Source organism: Platalea leucorodia (genome assembly GCF_965183815.1).
Source record: "Platalea leucorodia genome assembly, chromosome: 5".
Classification (NCBI taxonomy): Eukaryota; Metazoa; Chordata; class Aves; order Pelecaniformes; family Threskiornithidae; genus Platalea; species Platalea leucorodia.
Window position 1 is genome coordinate 21729565 of NC_138827.1, and position 20016 is coordinate 21749580.

Below are 20016 nucleotides of genomic sequence, written 5' to 3' on the forward strand. Positions count from 1 at the left end.
AGCAAAATGTGGTTGATGTTGGTAGCTGCGCTGGAACAATAAATGTTTCCTGTTGGATGTATGTTTTGAGTTGTTTAAGACTACGCTATAATTAAGTTGTCTAGCCAGCAACATCTAGATACTTTTCATTTTTTATTTAAACACACTTCCACGTCCTGAAAGTGATACCTTTGTTAATAATAGTAATGCACCAGGGGTATTAGCAATCGAAAAGGAAGGGCTGCCTGATGCTGCTTACCCTGTGCCTGCAGATCCACGGCTTCTCTGTTGGACTGCTCCAGGCCTATGAATTGGAAACGGAATTGGAGCAGAAACCAGCTGGGTTCCCGCTGGTAAGGAGTCGTGTGGTGGGGTTTGGTTTTTGTGTTTTTTCAAACTGCACCGAGTCCTGCCGTGAGCGCACTGAGAAGCGGCAGCCGACTGTTCTTGCGGCCGCGTCGCTGTGCGTGCCGTGTAGGTGCTGCGTGCGGGTGGGTACGCGCGGGGCCCGCCGCAGCGCCGCGAGCGGCACGGTACGTGTGGCCGGGCACAGGGCCCGGCCGGGGGCGCGGTGCTGCTTCTGGTACCTGAGCAGCCACGTCTCGTTCTTCCCAGGACCGCGCTGTCCTCTCCTGCCAGCAAACAAAATGGAGTGCTGTCCCTATGTACGACGACTGCTTCTAACTGCAAACTGCTGACTTCTTTGCAATCTACAATTTAAATAAAGAAAAAGCTTTCAAGTAAAAGACATCCTTGCTAAGCTTTAGGAACAGAAATACGCCTCGCTCTTCCATTCAGCCTCCGTATGGAGGCTGCCAGGCTGACATCAAACGGGTATCCTTCCTATGGTATGTGTTTATAAGGAAAAGTACGTGTAATGAAAGCATTTTCCTTTCTCCACCTGTCATTTCTGCAACATAGCAAAATTTAATATGGTTCAAAGTTAAACTTTCCAGGTTTTCAAGTGTCCAGAATTAACATAAAATGCACTTACTCATCCTCAGGGTCTTCAGATTTAGCGAGCGCCTTCCAGCACGAGCGAGGCCGTGTCGTGCACTTACGCGCCGCTGCACTGTGACCCCATTAGCGAAGGCCTGGAACTGGCCAGCGCGGCTGGAGACACCAGGGACCCAGCGCCTGGCATTAACCTGCTCTAGAAAGAGAGGGACTGGGGAGGCGGCAGGGGAAGGGGCAGGGGCAGGGCGTTTCCTGTTAAAAAATATGTGATGGCATCCTTGTACAGAAAGACCAATGGCTTGTTTGTGCTTGAGCAAGTCAAGAGCTGTTCTGTAGTTACTTGGATGATGGAACTGCTGCTGCTCTCACCCCCCGACCCTCTCTTTTGTTTCCCCGTCTTCTGTAACGCATTTGTACCCAAAAAGCAGCAAATGCTAAGCTTTTCTTCACAGGCTTGCAGTCGCTCCGTGTCCGTATCTGATGTCTCACCAGCAGCTACAGCTGAACAAGGGGAGTTGCTCAATTTTCAAGTCTCTTTCTGATGTATCTGGCAATTAAAAGGCGTCTTTCCCTCAAGCACTGCTTGCTGTGCTGGTAGATGCCACGAATGTTTCTGAAGCTGTAAGTTACATGACCAAGGAGAGAGGTGTAGTTACTAGAGAGCTGCACCAGTTTCAAAGAGATGGGTCGCTAACAACCACCTCGCTTCCCGTACCTTGCAGAACAGCGTTTTTGGACAGCTCAGATCCTTTCCAATAGTAAAAGATGACAAAAATTAATTACAATAAGGTGACATTTTTATTATTTATACAATAAAGAGACTTTTTAATGTTATTCAAAACACTTTTTTAAATACTGAAAAAGTTGGGTACACCAAAGCCGAAAAATGGCTCTGCTATACACTGCACAGCATTGTTTTAGTCCCTGTATTTGTTTTATGTACAGAAGCATCTGCAAAATGCATTCTAAACACAATATGCACCTTACGGATAAGTGTCATACATGAAAGAAAACTGGAAGGATACAACCTGCATGTGCAAATGAACTAACAATATAATTGATTGCACTGAATCAATAGATTTAAAATATAATTTTGAAGTACCTTTTTGCACATAAAATGAAGCAGCTTTCAAGTTCAGTAAGTCTTTATACTGCAAAAAACATTAAGTACATTCACAATCTATGTTAATAAAGTAGTAAATATTTCTTCATTCAGCTTTATTTACATTAATACTGTAATTAAACTGAAAAGTACAGTTAGTCATTTGTAATATAGCAATCTTTTAACACATACAAAAATGACCATTTTCTGTATATAATTTAAGCTCAAAATCACAATTATCTCAAAATATTAATTACAATACAGCCATCTCCATCATAATTAAACATGTCTTTTATAAAATGGTAAAATTTTTAATAAAGTAAGCTGTTGGTTCTGAACTGGATACAGTACTCACAAGTAGAAAACTGAACTGATGAGAGCATTTGTTCTGCCCGGGGGTCGGGGCAAAGCCACACGTGCGAGCAAAGAGACAGAGAAGGCCCCAATTGACAGAGATGAAGCCTCTTGTGCTGCAGGGCTGTGGCTGGGTTGGTGGTGCTGCAGAAAACGCCTACAAGGGCCGTGGAAATTCTTATGCAATGCAATGATGTCATTCACTTCCAGAATATTTGCTGGAATTCTCCAGGAAGAGGATTGGCAAAAGGCTTTTTTTTTTTTTTAAAAGAGAAACTATTGAAATTCTACGATTTGCAAATACTGTCTTTTGAAATTTGCTTTTCCGTGAACGCTGACGTTGGCCGCCCCGCGCGCCCTCCGCGGGGCAGAGCGCGGGCGCCCTTGCCTGGCCTCTGGGTGCCACTGCTGTGCCGCACACGTGGCTTGATGCCCGCCATCACACATACCCAAACCCAAGGTGTTCAAAACAAAACCAAACCACCAATTAATTCATATCCTATCCAAACTACTGGCCTGAAAGTTGTATCGTTACGTTGTATTCCACTCACACTGGCAAGACTGACAAGTGAAATAAATCCTTACATCTGATTGCCTGAAGATGAACGGTACATCTTTGTGCGCTTGCTTAAAATGAAACTTTTGAAGGCAGAAGACTGGGGGAAGAGCGCTGAGACAGGATGGGGAGCTGGTACACACTAGCCCGTGGGTAGGGAGCTCAAACTGCCGATAAAATTTTATTCTCATTTGGGACTTCTAAATGTAAAATCCCACCAGTTAAAAATACTGCTAAAGTAGGTGGTGAATCCACAGCTGACCGAGGCTGATCACCCCCTGTGCCCATTTGTGAATTTTAGGAAATGGTTACTTGTGTCAAAGCCTGTCTCTCTGTTACTGGGCTTGCCTGGCCATGCGGGAGGGGTAGCACTGCGGTGACGCACAGAACCCCACGTGCTCGTGAGCTTAGCTCCCGCTGAGGAGGCTGGGCAGCACAGGCCCCAGGCGCTCACCCTGCTCCCTGTTAGCCGTTAGTTCCCCGGGAATAAACACCCCTGACGCCCAGTCATCCCGGTATTGACGCCTGGATCTTCTCTTGAGACCAGATCCGGCGGGTGAGCAGATTGAAATGTAGGGTTTTTCATTTAATACCATCTTTGCATTTACTGTTGCATATATCTCTATCAGATATATACATATATACACAGCTATCTATAAATAAGCATTTTTTTTTGATTGCATAAGATAATTAAATGCTATATTACAAGCCAGAAAGGTTTAACCAAAGACCGTCTTTACATTCAAAGTGCTTACTAGCAACAGCAAACCCATCTCCTGACCATTTCATATACTGTAATTTTTAGTTGGATTTTTGGCTCATGAAGATTAGTGGTACTCTACAAGATTAGTGATTTCACTTTTCAGGTGTTCCTATATGAGCTAAAAATATGCTACTACAGCGATGTTTCCAAGGTCCTTTCATTCCTGTTCAGAAAAAGGCCACCCTATAAAAGCCTCAGCAGTCTTTCAGGCTGAGTGCTGCCAATGAACCCCTGGAAATTGTCGCATTTGCTGTCCCGCGGCTGCACGGCACTCAGCGTTAGGAACTCACCCTCGGCTTGGCTCCCGGCTGCCCCTGGCACACTCAGCTTTGTCCTGCCCGGGTGCCCCCGCTGAGACACGGCCAGGCACAGCTGTCCCTGGCTGGCACGCCCTGTCCCCACCTCAGGAGTTAGCATCGTGCCATGAAACATAGATGCAGGCATGGACATGCTAAAAAATGTCTTGGAAAACACCAAAACAGATTTGGAGATGTTAAATGATCGCTATTATGAACAACTGGCTTCTAAACATCATAGTTTATCAACACTCAGATAAAAACTGCAAGCTGTGAATGGGAAAATGGGTAAATTATTAAGACTGAAGAGTCCCACAGGCTTCCTGGGGTCTGGGCGTAACTATTTTTTCAAAATAAGAAAAGCATTTTGGAAGCAGCTTTTTTTCCTTTTTTTTTTTTCTTCCCCCCCCCCCTTTCTTTTTCCCCTTAGTAGCTGCCTTGTAACAAGACTGAAGAAAAGCAAATGAGTTCCTACCAGTGTGGCCACTGGTTTTTCAGCACACCGTGTGCTCGGCGGAGGTGGCCCCGCAGTTGGTTACAGGGTACGAGCAGTAGCACAGGAATGGGAGCTCTGGCACCAACCACCGAGCTCCTTAAAACTTGGTGCAAAATGAGGATAAGGGAATTACATTGCAGGCTTCCTTTTTTAAATGTAGCCCTTCCCTGAGGATCATTAGTGAAGTGTTTTTATTGCATGGAAAAATCTAAAAAAGCCGAACTGCGCGTTGCTATTGCCATGGGAACGTGCGTGTGCTGCAGCACTACAGCGAAAACCTGGCGGGGGAGAGCTGCCGGCCGCACGCTGGACTTCCCCATGGTATTTCTAACACAGCCTGTCTCAGACAGTATGAAAATTTCCATTAGCAGCTTTAGAAAGATACTGAGTTTGAATGCTCGTATAGTCAGTGTGGGAGAACATACGGTGTGTTTGGGAGTGGTGAACCGCCTGAAGAAAGGAAACCATCTGCATTCTGAGACTGTGCTTGCCTGGATCAAAATTCATTCACACACATGAAAGCAGACCCACACGTGGAATTCACCTCAGCATGACTTGTCACCTGCCTCCAGCACTTGCCATATAATCATATTTAGTAAAAAAAAAAAAAAAAATCATAATTATGTGCAAAGCATGCACATAACCTGGTACCCGACCTGCAAACCGGGTTGTACGTGATTGTGTCTGTGAGGTTACAGGAGACCTTCCAGGAAAGACAAAAGGTGCAAGTTATTTTGAAGGACTAATGTACAAATCCTAAGTAGTCCCATTAAAGTAATTTTAATTGCTCATAATACTAGTGCTAGCAAAACACCATTTCAGCCAATCCGAATAAAAATAATGCCAAAAAGAAAATATTTGGTATTTTTTGGGCAGTGGGGGTTGATGTTAAAGCTTCGCTACTGTATGTTTCAGCTGGGAGTCCAAACCCTCCCCCCCAAGCCTCTTCCTAGGGTCGGTGGGAGTTTTGGCTAAGTTAAGGATTTAAATGTGACATTCCACTGCACTAGCTTAATTTTATTGTAATTTCCTTTTCATTATAACCCATTAATGAAAGCACTCAGCAATCTTGAAATACAGTTCTGCACACAGCCCCGACTGATTATGCCACTGTGCTTTAGGTCTAATAAACTCAGCATGCAGAAAAACAACCGAGCACAAAATGTGGTATTAACGAGCACTAAAGCTCACGTGCTTTTTTCAGTTTACCAATTTTTGCCTGTAAGTTGTTATCTTGGTTCTAGATCCTAAGGCAGAGCTCTCGTCATCCTTCCTATATCTGCAACTCCCTACCAGATTTTTCATGCTATGTACATAATAGGTATATTTAATGCTGGCACACGTCTCAGGAGTCTGTCTTGTCATTTTGCTTGCAGGGGGCAGATGGGTGCATCGTGTTCTGTATGATGACATCAGACAGCATTACAGCATGATTCAAAGCTGCCGTAGTCATTTACTCCATTTTCCTGCCCGAAGTGGAGTCACAGGAAGGATTTCTGAGCTGGGGAGCTGTGCTGTCATGAAATGCCTACAGGGTGTGTAATAACAGATGTGCTGGTATACGCTGCATCGCAGTGTAGGCGTGTGTGTGGTCACATTCAGAAGAGTGATTTTCTGCATGAAAAGACAAAGGCAGCTCCACAGAGGAATTTAGGTGCATCCATGCCTATTAAGGGGCCTAATTCCCATTCAACATAATTAACTAAAAGCTACGTAGGTGTCTACAATTTTCCGAACGTGATGTTGAATAACCCCTTATTTCTTTTTTTAAATGGGACTCCAGAATGGAAATTTTGGCCTCTGAAATGCTATGAATGTCAGAAAAGTTTTAGATGGGCTCTGCCAGAGCCTGTGTGATTTGATGGCACATTACGAAGTTACATTCATGTAATGGAAAACTGAAAGCTGAAAAAAATTGTGCAAATAATGATCCAAAACCAAATCATGTAAATACAGCAAGATTTTTCAGCTTGTGGTATCAAGAAGATTTTAATTTAATTTAAAAGCATTAATTATTTAAATTTACATTCTCAATATCATAAAATCATTTATTCAAATTGTAAATTTTAGGATTAGCATCAGCTATGGCTCACTGTGGCACCTGGTGGTGCATTGCCACTCTGGTGGTACAGAAGCCCTTCCAGTAGGAATGCTTGCGGGGTTAAAGTAAAATTCATGTGACGTGGGAACCTGCTCAGTCAGCTCGGAATTCACGTCTCATTAATATTTATACTAATAAACTTAATCATTCCTGTTGATTGAGGAGAAAAAGGGAGATGCAAACAATGAGAGAACAGGGAACTTACATGCAAATGTAGAAGTGTCACTTTCCAAACGATTGCTAAAGAAATCCCTTAGCGCAGCCGAGCCCAGGGCTGCAGCTCTGCACTGACCCAGCATGCTAGCTTCAGTGCCACGGCCTGGCCAGACTCTACTTCTCAACAGTTGCCATGCAGTTAAAGAAAAAAAAAAAAAAAAAAAAAAGAAAAAAATCCAAACAATTTAAAAGCTGGTGCTTCATAATAACATTAGGGGATAGTTCCTACAGTTCTAAGTTGTAATTTAATTTTTATGTATGGGGTACTTTTATCTCTCCTTTCCTATGTGCACAGGTAGTCTTCATAATACCACCCTGTCCTAACACCTGAACCCAAACCGATTGCTAGGCATTTAGTAACCTCAGCAGATTTCTCTGCCATGAATTTGTCCGGTTTGCCGTGAGCCTGGCGTAAGCCCCTCGCACACCAAACCGCCTGTGCAGGAACTCCGTGTAATGGTGTGTTTCAGTGATGTCAGGGACACACCGGCTAACAGGAATGCTGACAGCACCTTTCGTAGCTCAGGCCTTCCACTTACTGTACGCAGGACTGCAGCGAAACTCCACAAAGTATATTTATACCTCTGTGGGAGTAATACTAGGTCCAAATAGCAGACAGGGCTTTATACATAACGGCAGTTTATATATATATACATAACTTCTTTTGAAGTTTAGTTTAATTTGAAGTATAATTACCTCGGTCAGCATGCGCTTGATGGGAAAAGAAGAAAGGTTTAAGACTTTCTAGAGGCTCTTGCAAGTAGAAAAGCAAAATGTTCGTGGCCTTGCCCATGCGCTATAGGTACACTCCTCTGACTTAGGTTTTTCAGGGTGTTGCTAATCCAGCTGGAAAAGGTGCGAGTGAGGGCGGCCCTCCCGGAGCAGGTTCCGGCTCTCCCTGCAGTCCCTCGCCATCAGTGTCATTCAGGGCAATGGAAATTGGATCCCCTGAGAAAATCTCGTGGGAGGTTTTATGTTTTTCTGTCATGCTGTCAGGTATAAACGTGATGGACACCTGAACCACTGAACCAACAGCAGTTTTGCAAAGCTCTGTGCTGTCAGTATTCTCTGTTGGGAACAGCACCAGGACTTTTACCTTAAGGGTTTTCAAACTGCGTACTTCAGTGGGAAAGCTTTTCTCAGGCTCGCTCAGTGTCATTTGCTGCTCCCCCTGTGATGCATTGTATCTTAGATTAAATCTGCTCCCACTCATTTTAAAGAGACTATTACTCAAATAAAGGATTGTATAAAGGTTAAAGCCTCACTGACAGTGAATATAGCGAGCAGGGGCTAGCACAGCCTGGACCAGAGTAAAAATGCAGAACAATGTAAGACTGGGGGAATGAGGAATGTAAGTAAAGGGCCTATAATTTCAAATTGAAAAGTTAAATAATAAAATTAGCAGCAACAGAAGAAGTTTTACTGCCACCCATCACAACCTTCTTCCATTTATGAACCATACCTGCCTAAACCTGCTGTTCGTCCATTTAGTGTGTTCACATGGAATCAACTAGAAGTGTCAAACCAAAGGAAGTTAACCAATTTTCATGTAGGTTTTTTTATATCTAGGTCCCAGAGTTGACAGTATAATTTATTAAGTATCTCACCCTGTATAGTGACATTTTTACTAATTAATATGGAGCCAGCTATACACACTGCATATGTACAGGTATTTTCATAAGGCATATAATATCTTTGCATTGAAAATAAATGAACATTATTAAATTTAATTTAATATATACTTTCTTCGAGGTGTTTATGAAAATATTTTTTCTCTATATTTTTGTATGTGACATGATAGAAATATTTCATGGGAAGTACAGGTTAATATATTTTATCTTTATAAAGGCATATACAACTTTGAGGCAGTGTTTCTGATGGACAGCAGAATTCCTAAAGAATTTGTATGTGCTTCTGTGTTTTGAAATCATATGAAATTGACCTTAAGAAGTAACTTGATTAAAAAAACGCACCAATGCACAGCCAGAGGCTGACAATTAAAACTAATACATAGCCACATGAACAATATATTTATATAGTTAATATATTTTTTTCAAGATGATTGGTACTAACATATAGTATTATACATTTGGCACTACTGTTTGCCATTGGTCCAGCAATTGGCAAAAAATTTGTTTCCTATGTATAAATCTGTTTGAACATTAGATCTGGCTAGACATATTTACTATTTATAAAAAAATATTTAGACAGTAAGCTCACGTTGAATAACTAGGTCTACTGTATTCTGGAAACTCTTCAGTAGTAATACAGCTTTCTCATGTTCCATATGTACAAAACTGTGTCCATTCGCCTGTAACACAAAAACAAGAAGAAGAAAAATCCAATGAGATTCTATTTAGTGTCTTCATTTTGGGGGAGCAACGGGATACACGGAAATTAAAAACAAGGCTAAAATAAATAATAATCATATAACTATTTCCCGCAAACAGGAGTTTGACTGTACCACTGAGAGAACACATTTCTCTCTTCCTGCATTGGACAGATACTGCACCCCCCTGCTTCAAGCAGGGGCTGGACTAGATGACCTCTGGGACTCCTTTCCAACTTAAATTATTCTGTGGCTCTAGGATATTCCACATATTTTCTGAAGAAACAATAACTCTGGGATGTAAGAGTTTCAAACACTGTGAAGCCCAAAGAAAGTTAATGCTGCCAGAATGCATTGCTGACTACAAAGGAGGCTCCGGCTCAGATCAGATGCAGATATACTGCATATACAAAAAGGGGAAAATTTACTGAATACTTCTGATTTAGTGCTAATTAAATCTTTCCATAACTTTTCTGTTACAACACTATTTAAAATAGTCAGATTTTAAACATAATTACCAACAGTTTACAAAGTGTGATCAATAAGCCAAGTAGAAGATCCACCATACTACAGAATAAAGGCAGCCTGTGAAGGTGGTCAGGTACCGAACAAAGATAACACTCGCTGCAGACACCTGCCATTTAGCCACCGTGAAAGCCCTCAGACTCCCATGGCCCTACTGCAGGGCTTGCACACAGCTGGGTAAATGGTCAGCTGGTTCAAAGCTCCCCTTTCCCTCCCCAAAGACACCAGCAGAAACCTCCACTGTCCTTTACCCGTGAAACCCATTGCTAAAGGCACAGCAAGACGACGTGCGGGAACGTGCGGGTGTGCAGCTGGGACTGTGGTCATGGAGGCTGCCAGGGCTGAGAAGGTAATCAAGAGACAGGCTATAGGGCTGTCCGGGGCAGAACCTGGTCTCTCTAGCTTATAGCAATTCTATAAACACACTGCACTTTAACAATGTGTATATATATATATATATATATTTTAACTAACATTTAAAAATAGGTTAGTGAAGCCTTCATGCTTTGGTTAATAAACTGCTGCTGTGAAATTACAGCCCCATAGCAGAACTACCAGACATCTGTTGCACATATCCATACCATTGCACATCAATTGCACATACATTGCACATACATTGCACATACATTGCACATACATTGCACATCTTCTTGGCCACAACAAAACCATACTACGCCACGTTATATATGGAAGGCAGACTTCAAGAGCCACCCCTTGTCAGCCATCAGCATGGCTGAGGTATTGGACAAGCAGCACAAAGCGGCTGCCAGAGCTCCCTAGGGTGCTCACATCTCCCCAGCTCACCCGTGCCCACGGCCAGTTGTCTCCTCGCAGAAGTTAAGATCTCGCCCCAGACGAGGCACTTGCTGAAAGGATGCCCCATGCCCTCTTGCGGTATTAAAGGATGCCCAGACCGGAATGATAATTAAAAGAAGTGCTGCGCACACGTCTCTACAGGAACAGGAAGCCCATGAGTGTGGTGATGCTTTCTTGACACTTGAAGGCTTCTGTTCAAAGGTATCAGCTGCTGCGAGTTCTAGCACTGACAACTGCACAGGAATGGCAACGGGCAGGCACAGAGCACAGAGAAAAGGCAGCATCCAAGCAATAGTGAAAAGTAGTTCACTTTCATTCAGCTTAATACAATAAAATATATTTGCTCTGAGAAACAGGAATACAGGTTTCAGGTAGGAAAAGTTTGAAAGACATTCACTTATGTGCCAAAATTATGCAGCCATTTGGCATTCAGTTTGAGGTCAGCTCAGACTCTGATGTAATTCAGAGGGAAACTGAAGAAGTTTCAGTTTATTCACCACACAGCTCACTGGGATCTGTACTGCTCATTTGGAAAAAAAAAAAAATAATAAAAGAACCTGAAAAGAAACCTGAGAGCAGGCCAGCTCTGCCTACTCCCCTTCTCATTTTCAACCTGTGCAGTGAGGGGTACAGGAAAATGTTGTGCAGGTTCAGCTCTAGGTAGCAGAGAAACCTCCTTTCTGCAAGAGAAGTTTCTCAGTGGAAGAGGGCTGTAGGAGATACACATCCAAAAATACCTAAGCAGGCCACACCCAGAGGGATTTGTTATTTAACATATAAATAAGTGATAATCGGAATTTACTTCTTTCATTCCTGCTGTGGTCTCACATTCCCCACAAAATATGCTATGAGATCTGCATATATCTTTACACATTGAGTTATTATTTAGTTTTAATTATTAGACAGAAAGAATGGTTCAAAATGGTATCAAATAAATAACTTAAGAGCTTATGACACAGAAAGGAAAGATACAACAATTTTGCTCCCCCCAGGATCCCAGTGGGGCTGTGGGCTTCTGGAATTATAAGGACCAGAATTTGTTCACTGCAGAAGACACATAAACACTCTTGTATCAAAAACAGGCAACAGCCAAAACCATGTTTAAGAATGACAGTTTCTCAGTGAGCTGGGTAACTCCACCCAGGGAATGTCAAGCCTTTTAATTTTTAAAGCTTCCCTTCCTCTTTTACCAAAACTGCTTGGGGACACACATAAATGCATGACAGAAACATGACTGCTTCTCCTGAAAACATCTTGCTAAGCAAATTCTTCCATGTAAATATTTAAAAAATTTCCCCTTGGAGTCTTGGTCTGATAATATCTTCCTGTGTATCATCTCGAGTAAACTGAATTCCCTGCATGGGAGCACAAAAGGTGCACAGGCATCGAGGTGCTCCAGTAACGGTGACACTGGGGTTACCTGACATGATAAAACAGAAAGGCACCAGCCAGTAACGCTGGGGGGCAAAGTGTCAGATAGATGTGACGGGAGTGAGAGCCCACAGCATGGAAGATTTAGATGATACTAAAAGCAGGTCACGGGGCAGACAGCGTGAGGACAGAGTGGCCTAAGGCTGAGGAAACACAGGAAGATGGTTCCTCCCTTGGAAGTCCCAGCAGCAACTGGTGTCACAACCAGTACACCTGTGGAAGACAATGAGTGGCGCAGATAGCTACAGACGCCAAAGAAGAGAGACTATGGGTGAAGAGGAACCTCCTTCTACACAGTAACTGGTATTACAAAGGCCTAGTCTCTGGCAGGGGATTGTCTCATGAGATAAATGCAGAGGTGATGGTAACAGTGGAAAATGGGGGTGGAGGTGAAGTGACTGCCAGTAAGTATTAATAATTTCAAGTTCTTACTGCCTAGGGATCTGAATACTTTTAGCTAAAGGCATTGCTTATATTTGAAAAGTAAAATAACCTTCATCATAGTTATGGTTTTTTTCTGTTAATTAATTCCTTCATGAGATTAATGACTGCCCTTTTACTTGCCACAATATAAATCAACACCTGGTAACAGGTATTATGCATGGGTAGAAGTAATTGCAAATAAAAGGAAAATGTTCTTGCCAGAAAATTTGAACTGATATACTGACAGTGACAAATGAGAAACACTGCTGAGACTGATCCACAATCCTACAAGAATGACTGAGAGTGCAAAAAGTCAAACAAACTTCATCAACATAAGTGATGAATAAATCAGGAGAGTGAAATTTACTACCTAAAAAAAATGCAGCAGTACCTTAAATGCAATTATATAAATATACATAAATGCTCCTGTTTTAGGAACACATGCTGAAACATGAGAAACCCCAGCTCCTGAAGGCCTGGGCCCATCAGGAGAAATCATTTGACATAACAATAGCTACAAAATAAATGCAGGTCAAAAGTGTACATCTTTGATGAAGACATGCTAGGTACACACAAGCAACAGACCTTTCCCTGCACAGAACAATACAGCCCTCGCATGACTGCCTTAAGACTACTCCCACGGCATATGCCCACTGCTTGCCCCCGCAGGCAACCTTCTCACCTTAGTTTGCTGTTACTTTTTAACATACTTTACTCTTACGTATTTTTGTTTCTGTTACTAAGCTCAGCTTTCAGTATAGCACTTTGATTATTCTAAATATCTCTAGCTAATTTTGTACTTCCTTTAGCTTCGCTATTTTCTTTGTTTCATTGTTTTTTGAACATACTAGCAATTAAACATGAGTCGCCTTTTGAGACTGCAGAGCTGATAACTACTGCAGTGCCCGTGCTGGGTAGGAGGGGCAGGGGGGAGCGAAGGAGAGAGGCTACCGAAGACATTTCAAACATCCTTGGTTTGCTGACTTCCTTCATATAACTGATTAAAACACAGTTAACGTCTTAGCCTTGATCAGTGTGAATGGCTTTAAAAACTGTTATAAGCCTTTCAGACAGCTATAATGACTCTCTTCCTTTTGTCAAAAGTAATACTATTTGCTGCCAGTGGTAACACATTTTCCAGGCTTAACAAAAACAGAAACAACCTTGCAGGTTGGTAGAAAACCTTGCCGGTTTGGTAGAAAACCCTTTCCTACATGGACAGCCATTATGAATGAGGAATTTTTGAAAGGTATGTTCAGGAATAGCCTGCCTTTCTTTTTAAAAAGTTCACTGGAATACAGGAAATATTTGTTGCAGAAACAAAAAAGAAAACAAAAAGCTGAGATTTCTCTGTAAATTATGCAGATGCTTCCATGATCCAGTAGTGGATCCAGTAGTGGCTGTTTTTCATGTGAGTGCATTCAAAAATGCTGAGGCAGCAAAAGAGAGGCAAAAATATTGCCAGTTACAATTCTGTCAAAAAATGTGACCATATAGCTCCTTACACCAGTGTCACATCAGCTGCAAAGGTGAAAATTATGAACATGTCTTGCTTTGTCATATACTTATGCTTGTGAAACTGATTGTAAAGTTCCTTTCTCCCTGCACCTTCTTGCGCTGTTAGTGTGGAAAAGCTGGATATGATGTAAGGATTATTTTTATTTTAGAATTTAAATTTTGTCACCTGGATCATTCCTGTGACAGACTGTAAGCATTAACCCTTTCCTGCAGTGCCATTCCCTCCCAGAAGGCTGGTGCTGGCATCCATGTGCCTTATTCAGTATCCCTGGGGAGGGAGCAGAAACTGCGAGGCAAAATGAAGGACAGTCCGGCTCCTTGCTGTGCTATGGTCCCTCTGCTCTCAGTGTGTTCCCTGGGTTTAATTCAGCTCCCCGCTAGTGGCAGGGGGGTTGTTGGACAGCACACCCCAGTGCCTCTTTTTCACATCCTCAGTTCATTTTCAAACAGCTTTATTCCTTCCTTCTGAGACCAGCTTTCAAAAGAACTGCAAGTAACACTCTTCTAAATCAATATTAAAGTACCATAACAACAAAACTAGCAGTTAGCTTGTACTGAAAACAATATCATTGTACTTGTAAGAGGCAAAGACTCAGTTCAGTTACAAAGCAGTTAAATCCATCCATACCTGGAGGATCTTATCGCCAGGCTGGAGCAGGCTGGATGCTGGTCCGTCAGGCTGAACCCTAGTAACAAAGATACCCTATAAGTCAGAAGTAACAGAGGTTAGGATGCTATTACTGAGAACTAGTTCCCAAAATACAGGTGTCTCCCTAACTGGTGTCTGGGGGCTTTATATACTCTGGCAATGGTCTAAATACTAAACTCTTTTTTAAATCTGTTTGTAATAAAACACTAGTACGGGTTTGTAGCAGCTCTCCATGACCTTCGGCTTGTTATCACCCGATACAAATATAATTGTGGGTCATTTGAAACTAAGATGGCACGTCACAAAATAATGTCCAATTTGAATAGGGCAAGAGTAACAGGGTTACCAGGAGGATAAGTAAAATGAAGCAAGCATTAATTTATTAGAATAATGTGTACCATAATGTATACAGTAATATTTGTTTACTTCTTCCAGGAAAAAAGAAGTTTAAAACAATTTCTAAAAAGCAGTCTTGATATTCAGCCCTTGAGATATTCAGTACAATGGTCTGTAGAACTGTCACTTAATCTAGTGTCTGAGGAGCAAATGACTTTGAAAGGGGAAAAATTATTAAGTAATAAAGGATATTTTTAGATTTGTTATCAGAATTTCAGTAAAATATGTTAATAAAATCCAAAACCAAAGATTGAGTTCCTAGATGATGAACACATTTCAAATATTTCCCATACAGCTCATGCAGTCCTGTACTTCTGTATCCTTAGTCTCACTTTTTCCCTGCTGTGCTTACCCTGCTGCCGAGGGTGAATACCTTTAAACAGACTCTAGAACTGGGCATAGACTAAATTTTAGCCATTTACATTGCTCCCAGAGACACCAGAGAAACTCCCTGCTTGGTATCATCATGCAAATCATGTGCGTCCTTTAGGGATTTTATAGCCTTCTGGAGCAAGGCACTGTCCAGTATTTCTGTTAACCTTATAAAAACCTCAGCTCCTTGAGAGCAGAGTAATGGGCTGCTTATATTTCATCCACGTGCCATTAACTTGTGACACAAGCCTGCCATTCAAAATGACTGATTGCTTCTGTGCTTCCTACCGCTCTTCCTGTCCTTTCCTCTCACCACAGTACCGTCAGCGTGTCAGGACAAGGGTATATCACTATGCAGAAGAGTGCTCACTGCCATCCCCACTGATTTCATCTTATAGACAGAATGGTACCATATGCGTGACTTAAAACCATCACAAATGACTGGCATGTATGATGAGAGACAATATCACCCCTCTTATCACTTCTGTGATATTTAAAACATGATAAATCTGATTTAACAGTGTGGGAAGCAATGCTTCAGAGTAACAAGACATAAAAAAACTTTGAACTATTAATTCCTTCAATATAACCACCCTATCACTCCCTTAGTACATAATTTTGCGTTTCTGTTATTGGTAAAATTAAGTCTATCTACAGCTGTTATTGCACTGCATGTCTAACTGGTGCAGACACATTCACAGTGGGATATAGACTCTTCTTTAATAATTTCAAGCAAGTGATAGACAGTGGAAGTATAGCTTAATTCTAACATCATCAAACTGTGGAAAAAAAGACCATGATGTTATAAAGTGTAATCCCAGTGTGCAGTCTCAAAGAAGGACACCAAAAATGAGTATGTTTGAAGGGGTAGTCGTTAAAATGCATGACGGTTATGTACATTTAATGGAACTATTCTTGAAGTTCAAAACAGGGATTATCAATGAGAAAATTGAAAGGAATTAAGATTGTGTTAGATTACTATTTCCAATCATATTTTACATTTCCAGTTAGCTTTCCATTGTATTTCAGAGTGGTGGGGAAATTATTTTTTTAATTTGCACGCAGATCTCCAATTTTTGAGAAGAGATTAAAAGATAGTTTTAATTTCATCTTTTGCCAAACATTCTCAATATTTATGGAAGTTATGACAGCTGCTTAAAGCTGAATCCAGTATTGTCAAAGAATAGAAGAATATATTTAACAAAGAGGTACCTATAGTACTTGTTTTTCAACAAACTCCAGTTTTACCGCACAGAACAGATGGTCCATTTCCTAATCCTAAAGCCCTGTGTAGCTGATAATCACCAGATGTTGTATTTTTACTAGGCTTCCTTTTATGGTAAAGAGATTTATCAAGCTCTTAAATGTGTAATTCCCAGAATGAATACTGATTCTCCCTGACCATCATGTACCATAATGGTGTGATTTTTAATTAGCATTACAGAAGACTGCTTGCCATGGTGTTTGTAAGGCACTGCTCATCTCCAGACCAGTTTGCAGGCCAGGCCAATTTTATTTGATACAGCTGCTATAAACCCTGGCATTTCAGCTACCTAGTGATGCTATTACTGGTTTAATATTCCCTCTAATAACTTCAGTGAAAGTTTAATCAGGGCCTATATTGACTCTTAAAGAAAAAAGTGAGAGAGATGATTCTCCAGAAAACAGTCTCAAAAAATATCTTATACATGGAATCTAAGGCAGACACCTGCATCATTTCTGTTTTGATTCTCTCGTCTTCATTAACCAGAAAAAAAAAGCAAACAACACTCCCCTAACAAATAAAAAAAGCCAAGTATGGGAAAAATTCTTCCCATTATCACAACAGAACCACATAAAAGTTTCAATCATATTATCTATGTCTCCACTATATGCCACTCTAAAATAAGGACCATTTAGAGAGAAATTTATAACTTACCTTATCAGAAGGTTTGAATGGATTTCCTTGCCCACTTATTCCACCACTGATACTAAAACCAAGGCCAGGATTCTTCTCTATTCTCACACAAAACTAGGTTAAAAAGAAATGGCAAGATAAGTCAATGCCAACATTAAAGCCTAACTAAACAATGGCATCATCTTTTCATATATCCCATTTCACCAATAACAAGATGAGTTGACCCTCTCAAAAGCTGTATTGCACAATACAATAAAAGTAGTAGAATATGGTTATAAACTGAAAGTATATTCATGATTTTAGCATGCTGCAATGATACCATAATATTCACAGCGCAGCATGTATTTTTGCATATATTTTAAAGTTTTATTTTCAAGGAGAAAGAAAAAAAAACCCTTTAGACTTGTGAAAGAGCAGTTCACATTGGCCAAATTTTTCACTTAAACATTGTGATAAAACTGTCAGTGAGGCTTCATCTTGTGCACTTTTATTTTTCCAGAAGGTGTCACATGTGCAGCATCCCCGGGTGCTATGCTCAGGACAAACCCAAGGAATAAGTACTCTGAAGCTCAGAGATCTTCAGACCATTGTCAGTACCAGGGCTACAGCCCTGATAGCCTGCACTGAACACCAACCACTTTTACAAGTGCCTTACTCCAGGAAACAGTGCTGAATCTTATCTTTTAGTCAGGATGACTCTAAATGGCATTGGGTAATTGAATATAAAATAAAAATAATTTCAGTGTAGCTTAATGACTGCTCATTGAGCCAGTCTGAGCATGTACTGTGAGCCACACAAGCAATTGCTTCTGAATCTCAATGCTATACTCAGGGACTTAATTCAGGCAGCTACTTGCGTGGATCGTCCAACACTTTACACAAGAGAAAGGTTTATTAATGATTCTGAACCTTATTCTGCAAGTCAGGTGCCTCAAACAGTTATTGCAGTCATTAAGGCCAAATATAATGAGGATAGGACCACTTAATGAAGAAACTCATCAGCACCCATTTTGTTACACTGGGGGCACTGGAACTACAGCTGGCCTTTCACAGGGCTAAACTGGAGCAGCCGAAACAAACCTGAGAAAATCAGCATCATGTCAAAGATGCTGCGCTGTTAGCACTGAACTAGGTTACTGGGGAATTGTCAGAAATTGCTAATTAATGCAGTATGACCCAGTGATGTCAGCTCTGTTCAGGAATTTCAATGCCAAATTGTGTTGCTTGGTCAATCCAAGAAAAAAATGGTATCAATCCCTGGTGCTGGGGAAGAGGAGAGACCTGCTCACCTGCCTCCAGCTCAACCATACCTCCCCCATGCTGTCTGGCTCAGCTGCCCTCTGTTATTGCCCCAGGCTCAAGGCAGAAAAAAACCAGAAAGTTTTTGTTAAAGTGTTATTTTATAGACACACTTTCTCACCTGCTCCTGATATGCATCCGTACTTCTCTGACCCTTGGTTTGGATTAAACATCGCCCTGTCTGAGGTGCTCGAGAGCTCTGCGAAGAGGGAATCTGAATGGGGAGTGGTGGCTGAAACTGCTGAATGGTGACTTTGTTCATGTTTCCTTCATACTGCTGCTCGCGGCTCCGATGCTGTAGGCTTTGTGATCCCATTAAAGTCTGGATATGGCTACCTGCCTGTGGGTAACGTAACCCGTTAGGCCAGAAATTCAGGAAGCTGAAAAGAAGCAATTATTACAACTTACAGAGTCAAGTAAAAGCAAACCTCTTAAATCATATCAGAGGTTTGCCTTTTGACCACAGCTGGAAACAACTGTGATTAAAAGCAGCAAGGATATGCCTACTGCATTTAGTGACCTTAGGAGGTTTAAGGTAAATTAGCCCTATACAGTAGGTTTTATAAACAGAAAATATTTTTCTCCTCATGTCATGACATATGCTTCTGCTCCGAATGTTTTGTGAACTGAAAACATTTAATAAATTGAAGTAGGGCGGATTATTCATCAGAGCACACTCTGAAGATACTGGAATGTTTTTTTTTTCTGAGGGTAGTTTGGAATAAGATTTATAACCCAAATACAGCTATTGGCCAGTATTGTACACTGTGTACAGAAAGCATAATCAATTAAATCCTATTTATGCCTTGTCCTAGGAACAAATGTGGTTTTTTACAAAATGTAACTCATCAAATTATCAAGTTTCTATGACAATATCTACTGATTTGAAGCTCTAATATTTTGTAAATATAAGTGAAATACTGCATTTACATTGACTTGGCCTTTTGATATTTTCAGAAAAAAAAGGATGACTGCTATCATTCTTCTATGCCATCCATCCCCATTGCCTTTCACGTTTGCAGGTGAGGTTTGCTTTCTGTATTCTGTTCTTGACATGGTAAAGTTGCATACTTGCTTACTCTTCAATATACAGTCTCTATTTAGGCACATGAATTACATAAACATTTGAGGCAAATCTTTGCAAAATAAATGCCGTTGAGATAATTTTATACTTTTCATATTTACAGGATTCAGACGCTGTTGCCTATAAATAATCACATGCAGCTTAGCAGTAAGGGAACAAGCAAAATTCATGCTCCGTTGTATGATCAAATATTATTACCTCCACAAAATCCCACACCATTGCTACTGAGAGTTTTCAGATTATATGCACCCATCAACCAGTGCTATTATCTGAACAGCCCGAATATGAAAGAGCATTATGATTGCATGTCGCAATATCTACAAGTCTCTATGGGCAAAACAGACCTATTTAAACGACATTTCACATTAAATTTACACCAGCCAACAACACAATCACATCTCGTCATGAAGGTCTAATCCTCAGTACTACTGAACATTTATGATCCTGGTGGAAGAGT

At 41.1% G+C, this 20016-nt stretch overlaps 1 protein-coding gene across 5 annotated transcripts in view; it reads right to left on the reverse strand.

Annotated features, from left to right (window-relative positions):
- Positions 1-9023: 9023 nt before the first annotated feature.
- Positions 9024-20016, reverse strand: part of LRRC7 (leucine rich repeat containing 7) — a gene marked incomplete at its 3' end in the record, with an annotated part of 100609 nt that continues 89616 nt past the window's right edge. For all 5 annotated transcript variants that reach the window (XM_082313902.1, XM_082313901.1, XM_082313900.1 and 2 more), the window contains 4 exons: positions 18597-18815; positions 17198-17290; positions 14491-14565; positions 9024-9131 (listed from right to left, as the gene is read on the reverse strand). In XM_082313902.1, the coding sequence (XP_082170028.1) occupies positions 9024-9131; positions 14491-14565; positions 17198-17290; positions 18597-18815 (495 nt within the window). The remainder of the gene's footprint in view (positions 9132-14490; positions 14566-17197; positions 17291-18596; positions 18816-20016) is intronic.